The sequence below is a fragment of the Nematolebias whitei genome, chromosome 14 (assembly GCF_014905685.2).
Source record: "Nematolebias whitei isolate Nwh7 chromosome 14, NemWhi1, whole genome shotgun sequence".
NCBI classification, from domain to species: domain Eukaryota; kingdom Metazoa; phylum Chordata; class Actinopteri; order Cyprinodontiformes; family Rivulidae; genus Nematolebias; species Nematolebias whitei.
The window spans coordinates 23,674,259-23,686,292 of NC_056511.1; the positions used below are offsets into that span (position 1 = coordinate 23,674,259).

At 39.8% G+C, this 12,034-nt stretch overlaps 1 protein-coding gene across 1 annotated transcript in view; it reads left to right on the top strand.

The window, feature by feature from the left end:
• Window positions 1–4,953: 4,953 nt before the first annotated feature.
• Window positions 4,954–12,034, top strand: part of ryr1a (ryanodine receptor 1a (skeletal)) — a 110,711-nt gene continuing 103,630 nt past the window's right edge. The window contains exon 1 of the mRNA XM_037688014.1: window positions 4,954–5,051. Within this exon, the coding sequence (XP_037543942.1) occupies window positions 5,004–5,051 (48 nt within the window). The 5' untranslated portion in view covers window positions 4,954–5,003. The remainder of the gene's footprint in view (window positions 5,052–12,034) is intronic.

The window sequence follows — 12,034 nt, forward strand, 5'->3', positions numbered from 1 at the left end:
ATTTCTCTGACATCATTTCCTCCAACTGTAACAATCCTTGTATACTTTTTAAAACCATTAACTCTGTTCTTAATGCCCCATAATCAGCCAGCCTGGAGAACTCCACTGCATTGTGTGAGAACTTCCTGAGCTTTATCAACAAGGTTGCAAACATTAGAGCTCTCATAAGCCCTACTTCTTATGACCCCTCCATCTCTGTCACATGCTCTGCTGCTTTCAGTCAGTTTGTGCTTGTCACTTTGCCTTTTTTTAAAAGACATCACTGGTCATGTGAAGTCTGCTAGATCTCCAAAAGATCCCATTCCACCACGTCTTTTTAAAGAGGTTTTTCACACGGCTCCTTATGTGCCTAATTATAAATGGTAGCTTGACAAATGGACAGGTACCAGCAAGTTTTAAACATGCGTGACACCACTGATTAAAAAGCCATGGTCTTGACTCCACAGTAATTTCAAATTTTTGGCCAATCTCAAAATTGCCCTTCCTTCGTGTCAAAGATAATTTAATTGCTAATTTAATTCTTAAAGGATAATTAATCCTTATAAATACCAAAACATGGATATTTGTAGGCCCCAAATGAAAGCAATCTGTGTCTTTGTTTAACTTTATCATTTTTCTCCCAAATTCACAAACTTCTCTTTGACTTTTTTCCTCACTCGTCCTCGAGTAAGACGGATGCTTTTTCTTCCATCTCCTGCCTTCCACCTGCTTTTGCTCTTCGTCCTGTGTATCAGAGCTTCTATTCTCACATCTTCTGAATCGTAAATCACTGTTATAGATTTGGTCAGCTGGACTTTCAACGCAATTGATAACATTTGTTCAACCGAGCGACAGGGTGCTGGAGAACCCTCATGCCCCGGACAGATGCACGCGGCTGGGTATGTCATGGCTCCGTGGGGGGAGTGGAAGATGATGTGCCTGTCTGTGTTGTCTCTGGAGGATGTTGAAGATTTATTCATTGTTGGATTTATGATAGCAGGGTTTCAGCTTTTTGATACCGGCGGATACCTATGTTATCAGCTATTAAGAAAGACGTCAGCAACAGTTTTGGTCATGGCAAAGCTGCCTACCTTATGTGAAGGATTAATTCATGCTTTGGGCTCTCAGACTCAACTGATTTGCGAACTCAACCATAAGCTGGAAGCGATTTATGAGAATTGTAGGTCATTTGCGGCTTCTGGAACTCGGCAGCATGCTGGAATCGATCTTGGAGAAGGCTAATAAGCACAGACCAGCGGTAATCCCACAAATCTGGCCATTTTGGATTATCGAGAGTACCAGCAGAACTTAAGGCTGATGAAAGAAGAAAACAACTGTGGCTTATCTGCATCTGTTCTCCCCGTCTTCCTCGAATAGGCCAACTTATCAAATTGCTCCTGGGGATGTGTAAACCAAGAAAGCTCTGCTCTATCTACCTGATACTTTAACATCTTATCAGGACTATGGAACTATCTGGAAGTGTTCATGGACAACTCTCACCGTCTTGTCGTCCAATGCATATTCAATGTGTCTATGAATGGGCTTACTGGTAGAGGTTTTTTGAAGTCTTAAACTGTGCCCTGACAAGGACAAGGTGTGAAGAGATCTTTTTTTCATACCCACTATCCTCATGGTCTCTCCCCTTTTCTTATGTAAAGAATAAGGGCCGCGCTTCTAGGAGTTGCAGCCACGTGTACTCCGCCTATCTTTTGGATGACCGTACAGAATACAGTTTTGATGTACTTCGCTGTGCAATGAAAATAAAGCTTATTCTGATTCTGATTCTATGAGAGTCCCAGAGAGACTGTGTGAGCTGCAAAGCATGCTGGGCAGCACTGTGGAAATTACATGTACAAGTCTGGAAATGGGCTGTTTGTGTTAGTGTCCAGTTCAGGTTTGCTTTGGCATTTATGTTGAAGTCTGTTATAGCCTGTAAACTGACACCATGATTCAGAGGTTGTTCCTGGTACATACAAGGGGGAAATCACTGAGTGGTGGAGCAGTGAGCAACCTCACTGAAGAATGGTGTCAGGGTGAGGCCTGGCCTGGTGTTGTTTAGTCAATGCTTACAGTGCGGAGGGGGCACTTCTTAAAGTGTTTGCCTGTATGCTCGTGAAAATGTTGAAAATTGAGATGGGCACATAACAGGATGGCCTCTCTGACTGGAATATTTGACATTTCAAATAGTTTAAAGGTTCCTCTCACTTCAAAATTTGTTAATGAACTCATGGCAGACCACCAGTTGAATAGCCCTGAATTAAGGTGTACATTTGGTCAGGTGCAAGTTATATAACCTCAGATTAAGATAAGATAAGATAGAACTTTATTGATCCCGCAGGAAATTGTTGCAGCAGAGTTTCAGTACAAAGGAACATACCCATTGAATCACACAAAATATAAAAAATAAAAGAAAATATAAAAATACCAGCAATAAAGATCTAAACAGGTCAGGTGCAGACATGTGGAATGTCTTAACATGTGAAATGTTTTAATGTGAAAACATTAACACCAACATATGGCATGTTGCATGGTATCATTAAATATTCAACACTAAATTCATTCACTCACCTTTTATATCAGGTGTGAGCAGATCTGTCAGAAGACGTTTAGGGAAATTAAAACTCTTGATCACTTAAAGACAGACTGCAGCTCAAAATTGCATTAATTTACAAAACAGAGTAAAATGTTTAACCATTAGAAAAACCTCAATAAAGCCATCTGTTATAAAGGAGTTGTTAGTCTTTATAGTAATTTAGGCTTTGCAGCAGTGATCATAAACAACAACAATGCTGATCAATTTAGACATTTATGGCATTTTTTCATTATAAGGCCCAGCACGGCCTAGTCGGCCTGCCCTTATTCTACCCCGGTCATGGCTGTGTTTGCTTTAAGCAAAGTTCCGCCTTGATGTGGACGGGGATCATCATATCAAACACGAGTGATGTCATATTATTTGTGACAAAACAATGGATGACATCAAACTCGTGCTACTTCTCTTTGTTCATGAATTCAAAACCAACAAAACCAGCAAGAGAAGAAAGAGAAACTGATCTCTCTCTCTCTCTCTCTCTCTCTCTCTCTCTCTCTCTCTCTCTCTCACAAACCAACAGCAACACCAGTGGAGGCACTGAGCAGTCACTGTAGGATGATCTGTGAAGTGATCCCTATCAATGGCGAACAGTATATTTATGTGAAATCGACCCCAGCTGCCTGGCCCGAATGGAAGCCCATGCCTCTGTGCTCCAGGAATTGGGCCAAATGCAAATACATAGAACTCTGGTTTGAACCCATGCTGGGCCTTACAATGCAAAAATACCATTACACCCAGACATTTGTATAACATTTGTTCACTCAGATGATTTCCATCACATTCAAGTGGTTTTGGAGCTAATTGCAAAAGTAATGGGGGGTGGAGTGAATGGGCAGCAGATTTAAATAATTCTCAAACTCAATATGAGCCCTTGGTGCAGTCAAAATTAATAAACCCTGTGAATAGACGAAATAATATATTTTGGAAGATAAAGGATGGAAAACGATCAAGAATAGCTTTGGAGATGAGGGTGAGCCGATGGTTTAATGGTACACATCACCTAATTCACATCATTCTCATTGTTCAAGTTAAAGTTTGAAGCTTTCAGCTGAAAGAGGATTGCATAATAAAATAGAGTACTTGCAAATTAAAAGCAATTAATGTGGAATTTAATTAAAGGACAACGAGCAGTTTGCCAGTGTCCCCCATCACTGAGGGATGTGAATAGAGAATGTTAGTAGTTTTGGAGATGAGTGTTTTATGGACTGAAATTGAACAGGGAATTAAAACTTTGTTCTTGTCCGAGGTAGCAATTTTATCCACCAGCAGGTGCAATGATGGAGCCAGGAGGTGGCCAGTGGTGACCTTGGCTACCATAGATTAATCTTGGGCTTCCTTAATCATTTGAGGAAACTATACCATCCATCCATCCATCCATCCATCCATCCATCCATCCATCCATCCAACATCTTTACCCACTTCTTCTTTTTCGGGTAGCATGGGGTTCACTGGTGCCCATGTCCAACTATCACTGTGCGAGAGGCGGGGGACACTGTGGACAGATCTCCAGTCCATCACAGGGACACATAGAGCCAAACAACCATTCACTCTCTCACTTAGATTTTGGTATGCAGCTACATCTAGGCAAAATAATGTTTTATTTTTCAAAAACTGGGGTGCCATGCAAAAATCCAAGATGGCCAACATCATATATATATATGAAAACCAACAACCTTTATCATTTGAAGAAACTGCTTTCTAGTTTTTATTTTGCTTTAAAGTATTGTTTCCTTGGTGGCTCGGTTAGTAGAGCTGTTGCCTCTGAACGAGAAGGTCGCCAGTTCAAATCCCGGCCCAGGGTCTTTCTGTGTGCAGTTTGCTTGTTCTCTCCGTGCATGCGTGGGTTTTCTCCGGGTACTCCAGTTTCCTCCCACAGACCAAAAACATGAATGTCAGGCTGATTGGTCACTCTAAATTGTCCCTAAATGTGAGTCAGTACCTTACTTATTTTTCAAGTTATCATGCTCACAACATGCACGGACAGATGGAATGTTTTTTCTAATTCAAATCTTTTCAAGGTACAATCAAAGCATTCAAAATACAGATTATATTAATAAGTATTCAGACTCCTAACACTAAACTTATTACCAGAATATACATTTTGTTTAAATTCTTTCCGTGTTTATAAAATTGTGTCTGACGTTAACAGCAGGGCAAATTAATGTCGACGTTAGCATTTGAAATGAGATGACACAATGTGAGGATTTAAAATGCTTCATCTGCTTTGTCAGCTCGCTCCACCTCTTCATGTTGGCACTTTGAACAGCTGTGAATCACGAACAGTCAATCCCTGAGCACACCGAAGGCAGGGGCCACACTTTGTCCTTCAGAAAACCCCCCGTGTGAGGCAAGCAAACTGACCTTTGGACCCACAGAACTGCGAACAAAACCCTTTTCTCTCCAGGTTTTTGCTTTTTGAACCTCGAGGGAGGGGATGGCAGAAGGTGCTGATGGAGAGGAGGAGATCCAGTTCCTGCGTACAGTAAGTGACGTTCTTCTGATTTCTTCTGATTTCTTCTGATTGTTGAATATTGGAGGCTTGTAGGTCTTTTTAAATGTGGACAACTCTGACATTTAGAATAACTTTCTTTACTTAGACCGAGCACTGATTGACAAAAGCAGGTGGTCGGCATTGTTCCCTATTTATATCTCAGCATGCACGTAATTTATTACTGTTTTGTCAGAGAGAAGAAAGTCCCTGGCACCAAGTAACAGTTCACACATGGACATAAATATATCTACATAAAGCAATGTGTGACTGCCAAATGAACTACGGTTAACATTTTTTTTTTTTTATTCAGTTTAGTTTTCTGTATTATATAATCACTTTTCTGCACAAAGACAATTAAATCTGTGGTTGAAGAAGACATCAATCAGAAATAATAATAATAATTAAGAAAAGTTCTGGTTTATATTTGAACAAAGTGTGCAGAGGCAGTCCATGCAGAGTAGTGAATGTAAACAGATCCATTTTTTTAAAGGAAGCTATGTAGGCATGGAGAACAGAAATGATAAAAATCAAGATTTTCTTTTCATATTGTTGTAATTAATTGCTGATATGATTTATATTGCAAATATTTTAATTATACTAAAGTCCAACTGCAGTTTGAACAACCAGAAAAACTTTTCTGAATATTAAATTTTTGATCAATTGTTTTGATTAAATAGGCTAATTTTGCCGCTCTGGTTGGTTTGAGCTCATTCTTTAAATCAGATTTGTTTTCAGGTCTTTGATCTTTTTCATAAATATTTAATGTGATGAAGTTTTGAGGAGTTTTTCAAATGATTACGTTTATTTTTACCCTGGAGTGTCGGCTATCCTCAGTTGAAGGACATTGTGGCGACGATAATGTACCATTCTTTATTTGGAAGGCTGGCGTTGATATTTCTGCACATAGTTGCGTCACTCGAGCTGTTGTAAACCTAGTAACTTCAGCCTTCAGGTTTTAGTCTGAGCCGAACTCTGACTGTCTGCTGGTTGCATTAATTAAAGTCAGTGAAGCGTGACGACACTTTACTTCAAGAAACAAGCACTTGATGTTTAACATGAAGCTCACTTGTGTTTCAGATGACACGTCCTGGCTTGAAACTCAGCTGAGAATGAAGTATGTGCACAATGTGTCATTAAGTTGCTGTCTGTTCGCCTTCGACTCAGCTGGGTTTCTATATTTACTGTGTGAGGATTAGCACGTTCAAAGCTTTGCATGTTTCAGCAGCTGTTTGTTTCAGTCTCTGTGGAAGTGTTTCTCCTTGATTTACTGCTGCTGTCTGGTTTACAACGGTCTATTCTAAGATAGTAATTTCAAATTATTTCAGCCATATTTTATTCCAGGATATGTTTTATCAGTCGAGTGTTTGTCACTGCATTTCAAAATAATTGCCCCCCCATCGCAGAGCAAAGAGGTGGAATTGGAAAAACCCACCATCTAGGTGGGTATTTCACCATATTTGTTTACATCATCTTGATGTAAAAAAGGTCACTACCCAAAATTTGGCCACCACGTCAAAATCTAAGATGGCTGTCGACATATATGTCTGTCCAACTTGTGTGCTGGATATTTTCATGTATTATTATTTTTTCTTCTTTCGGCTGCTCCCTTCTTCAGGGGTCACCACAGTGAACTAACTCACACGAAGACTTGGCAATTATTTTACTTTACACCAGATGCCCCTCCTGATACAACCACAGACCACCGAACTTCCACAGCCCTCTGTGTGGTGTAGAGAGCTGCTTACTAAGGTGCCTGGGGAATCAGATGGTGGGGTTAAGGGCCTTGCTCAAGGGCCCAGAGTGGAGCAAATGAGGGTGGAGACAGGTGTGGGTGTTTCGTCTTTTCCACCCACATTTTGATGTTGTCTGTCTGGGCCCTGGGAGTTGAACCGGCGACCTTCCGATCACAGGCCCACCTTCTCTAACCTCTGTGCCACCACTCTCCTGTCTTGTGAACTGGATAATTTGAAAAATAAATAACATGCCGACTTCCATTTTCATGTTCTGCTGCATCTAGGCATAAGAAAGTTTGTCACATTAAAATCCAAGATGGCCACCACCATATATTTATGTAAACTTCCCATCCCTATCATTTGAGGAAACTTTGATTTCTACTTTTTATATTGCTTAAAAGTATAGTTTCCTCAAATGACTAGGGGGTGGCCAAAGATTAACACATGAGGGTCAAGCCCCCCTCCCACCCTCCAACTGTCCTCTGTTGCACCAGGTGGTGGATGAAATCACAAAAAAATAAACATGACTCTCCCTCTGTTCTCCACAGTGTATCTCCTCTCCACTTGAATATCTTACTCCAAAAACATTTAGGTTTACTTACATTCCCTGTTCATTTTCAGTCCAGAAAAACACTCATCTCCAAAACTACAAACATTCACCATTCAAACCTTTCAGTGATGGAGGACATCAAAGCACCATTTTTTTTAACCCACAGTTAGTGAGGTTATGGAGAGACAGCTGCCACAGAAACAGTTGTTGTTGGAATGATGAACACGTTGTTGCTGAGTGCAGGCTGTTATGAATGATGGACATTCTTCTCAGGCTGAAAGTGAAGCCAGAAAGTTTATCTCTGAGCAATAAATAAGTAGAAATTATTAGGTTATAAAGAGAATTTGTATTTGCATTAATTCAGAAAATAACTGATTTTTCTGCAATATTCATTTCTCTAATGAGTTTTTTGGAATCACTGGATCATTCTTAAAACTCCAATCCCACTTAAAGGGACATGAGTAAAAAGACTATAGGATGACATAATATTTCTTACAATATGACCGTCTTTAATGTGTGGGCTGTCACTGTGCGGGACCAACAAACAAGCTCTTTCATACAACTCAGAAAAACCACTTCATTTAAGTTAATTTTTACATTTTTAGGATAAACTTTTCCTTGAATTGGTTTCTATCATGACTTAAAGGGGATGTCACTCAGTTCTGTAAACACAGACATTAGCTCCCTGTACTAGTTAACCTCTCTCTAGAATTCCCAGTGACATTGTTAATCAGGGAAATCCTGGAAAATGACTCACTATTTCCAAACAGTGAAAACTTTGGGAGTTTGAACGCTCATCTGCTGATAAAAGATAATCTTTCTGAGGTTTTAATGTGTTCATATATCACTGCTAATATAGTGTCAGTGAGTTCATTCTCTGCTTCTATAGTCTTCATGGTACATGTATCCTTACTGAGTGACTATCGTGGCTTTTTATTATCTGATGTTCCATCCATCTATAAAGACTCTACTTCCTAAGAAGACTAAGCAAGTTTGGTACGAACACCTGCATCCTTACCAACTTTTATAGGTGCACCATTGAGAGCTTGCTGACAGGCTGCATCACAGGGTGGTATGGGAACTGAACCAGTCAGAAAGCTCTACAGAGGGTGGTGCAAACAGCAGAGGACATCATTGGTGGCAGTTTCCACACCATCCAGGACATCTACCACAGCCGATATCTGCGTAATGCACGCAGCATCATTAAGGACAACATCCACCCAGCACAAGGACTCTTCCGTCTACTACCCTCAGGCAGACAATACAAGAGTCTGCCATCACGTACAAAAAGACTCAAAGACAGTTATTACCCACAAGTTGTCAGATTACTGAACTCTTGATAATAACACTGAACAATTGACAATAAAATTGCACTAAGCCACATCTGTGACAACTAAAATGTTTTTTGCTACTGCACAATGTGGTTGTATTGTGTATATATGTCATGTATGTCATATCTCATGCCATATATGCCATATATCATGTATGTCACTATCATACCATCATAATTCAATTAATCTCAATGTTACTCACTACCTGTGCAATAATCTGTTACACAATCTGTGTAATTTATGTTAGTTATGTGCAATATATATCATGTGCATTTACGCTTATATTACTGCCTGTAAAATACTTTTTTATACAAAGTCATCCTACTTGCACCGTAATATTCTACCATGTTGTTGTTTACTGTATTTCTTTTGGACCTTGTAAATATTATATTTCTTTTTCACATTTTGGTACTTTATTTTGTACCTTTATTGCATTCTATAGTGTTTCTTATTTGTTTGTTTATAGTGAGTCGAATCGGTTCTTTTCATCCTGACCATTTCATTACACTGTTGACCTTGTGTTAATCTGCATGACAAATAAGCAACATAACATGACAGTATCTTTACCTGCTTCTTCCTTTTTGGGTTGCGGGGGTCAGTGGTGCCCATGTCCAGCCATCACTGTGCGAGAGGTGGGGGACACTCTGGACAGGTCTCCAGTCCATCACAGAGACACACGAGACAAACAACCATTCACTCTCTCATTCTCACCTAGGGACAATTTAAAGTTACCAGTCAGACTAACATGCATGTTTTTGGTCTGTGGGAGGAAACTTGAGTACCCGGGGAAAACCCATGCATGCACAGAGAGAACATGCAAACTCCACCCAGAAAGGCCCCCAGATGGGATTTGAACTGGGGTGACCTGCTCGCTGAGTGGTGGCAGCTCTACCAACTGCGCCACAGTGCTGACCCAGATCTGATGTTTTACAATATAAATAATATTAGGAATGATTACCGTATGCATGTACTGTAGGCTATAGTTTACTTCCTGTCATCTCTGAATGTGAGTCTGTTCGCCACCTTGGACATTAAGTAATGAGCATTTACTGTGACTGAAATATCTCCTGGAATTTCTGGATTTATTCAGAGAAAAATCAGGGAATCTAATTTTCATGAAATACTGGGAACCCTAATCTTTACTTCACAATGAAAGCAAAAAGCTAACATTTTGTTAATTTCAGATACCGATTGTTTGAGACTTTTTGTTTTGCTTCAGGCCTAAGAGAGAAATGTTCAGCCATGGTATTGATTATCTGCATTTCAAGTATTCTTCAAACAACACTCTGTTTACACAGAAAGTAGAGCAACACTTTCCACTACAGTTGACTGTGGTGGGGAGAACAAAACAATTCACTTTGAACAGGAAGAAACTTATGTCAGAGCCAAATCCATAATCTGCTGTGAGTGTTTCAGGTGGTGGACAACTACAATGAAACGGGAAACAAGAGTACACACCTGTGCAAATTAGTACATAAGTTGGATTATTTATATTGTCTCCCACCACGAAGCGAACAGGAAATACAGTACTATCCAATCGTCCGTCAGTCCATCCATGCATGTTTTTAAGCATGAAAACTTAAAAAATAAGTGAGGTACTGACTTCCATTTTGGTGTGTGGCTGCATGTAGATGTAAAAATGGTCACTATCAAAAATTGGGTTAAAATCCAAGATGGCCACCATCACATATATGTAAACCAGCTACCCTGATAATTTAAGAAAACTTTGCTTTTTAGTTTTTATATTGCTTAAACGTATAGTTTCCACAAATGATCGGGGTGATTGAAGATTAATCTATGAGGGCCAAGGCCACCTTTGGCCACCCCCTGGCTCCACTATTGCACCTGGTGGTGGATTCAGGTCTCTCTTGTAAATGAGTCCCCGAGGCTCAATGGGATTAACCTGTATAAATAAAGGTTGAATGAATAAACTTGCTCCATCCACTCTCCATGATCCATCGCTCTGCGCTGCCTCAGACAAGACAAAACCTCCCTCTGTTTTTCTCCACAGTGTAGCTCCTACCCACCTTGGGACCTCCTACCATCTTGCAATAAAAACATGAAGGTTTACCTCATTCCCTGTTCAGTTCCAGTCCAGAAAATCACTCCTGTCGAAAACTACAAATATTCATTATTCAGATCCCTCAGAGATAGGGGATATTGGCATTAGGCCTGTCACGATAACAAATTTTGCTGGGTGATTAATTGTCTCAGAAATTAATGCGATAAGCAATAATAATGTTTGAAATTTGACAATAATTGGTAATTATTGTAAAATTTAATGACATTTTGGTTTCTTTGTTTTGCATGTAGTACTTTTTTTGACCACCCGATGGCAGTATAAGACTGTTTGTTTTTGAAGGATGGATAGTGAGGGAGCGAGTAGCGTGTCTCTTTAAGAAAAATGTAAGGGAGGCCCCTTGATGTGACATGGCCTGTCTCTTGTTCCTGTTTTTCTGTTTTCAAAATGGCAAATGCTCTGTGTGGTTTGAGCTCTTTAGCATAGCATTTTTCACACAAAACTTTTAATTAAAAAATCAGTAAACAAGTTCTCAGCTTCTTTTTGCAGAGAAAAACAACTTTTTACACAAAGGCACGGGTTTCAACCGTGAATTTTGGAGCTTTGACAAGACGGAGGTTTTTTCCCAGAGGTCGGCCTTATAGCTTAGCTTCTCAGCTTAGCTGCTTTTAATGATCCAAAAACATGATTTTGGATTGTTAAAACAGGTTTTAAAGAGAAAGGGAGGGGTAGTGAAGAGTACCAGAGTTGAGCCTTTTGTGATCCAGTGTCTTCAGTAGAAAGAGAGAGACACGAAGAAATGATAAAGCAGATAAATGAAAATGAGGTCAATAATTTTCATTCATCATGTGACTAATTGTTTATTGCAACAGGCCTATTGGCATACTGCTTATTGTAATATTTTTAGAAGCTGGTTATTGTATGAAGCTCACAGACACATTTACAGGTTTAAAGCACAGAGAATAAACAGGAAAATGTTAGTAATATTTTTTTAACAAGCGTCCTTCCCACGACTGTCGAATTGTAAATCTTTTTTTTTTACTTTTCCAGAGAGGAGTGTCTGAACAGCAGGTGCAACTGACTGAAATAGAGGGCTTAGGGGTCCTGGAGCCAGATTACAGTTGGGCTCTAACTAAAACAATAACATGTACACAAAGTTTGTTTTCTCAGTCATCCAGGTATATAACAACAAAAAAGGTTGAATCATGAATGGTTTTGAAACCATTAGTGAAAAGGCCAGACTTCAGGGGTATCTGAGGCAGGCTTGAAACACAAGAGTCAGGGTGGCTTCTAGGTAATACCAGATGGCTAGGCCTCAGACTGACGAAGCCTCTTGGATG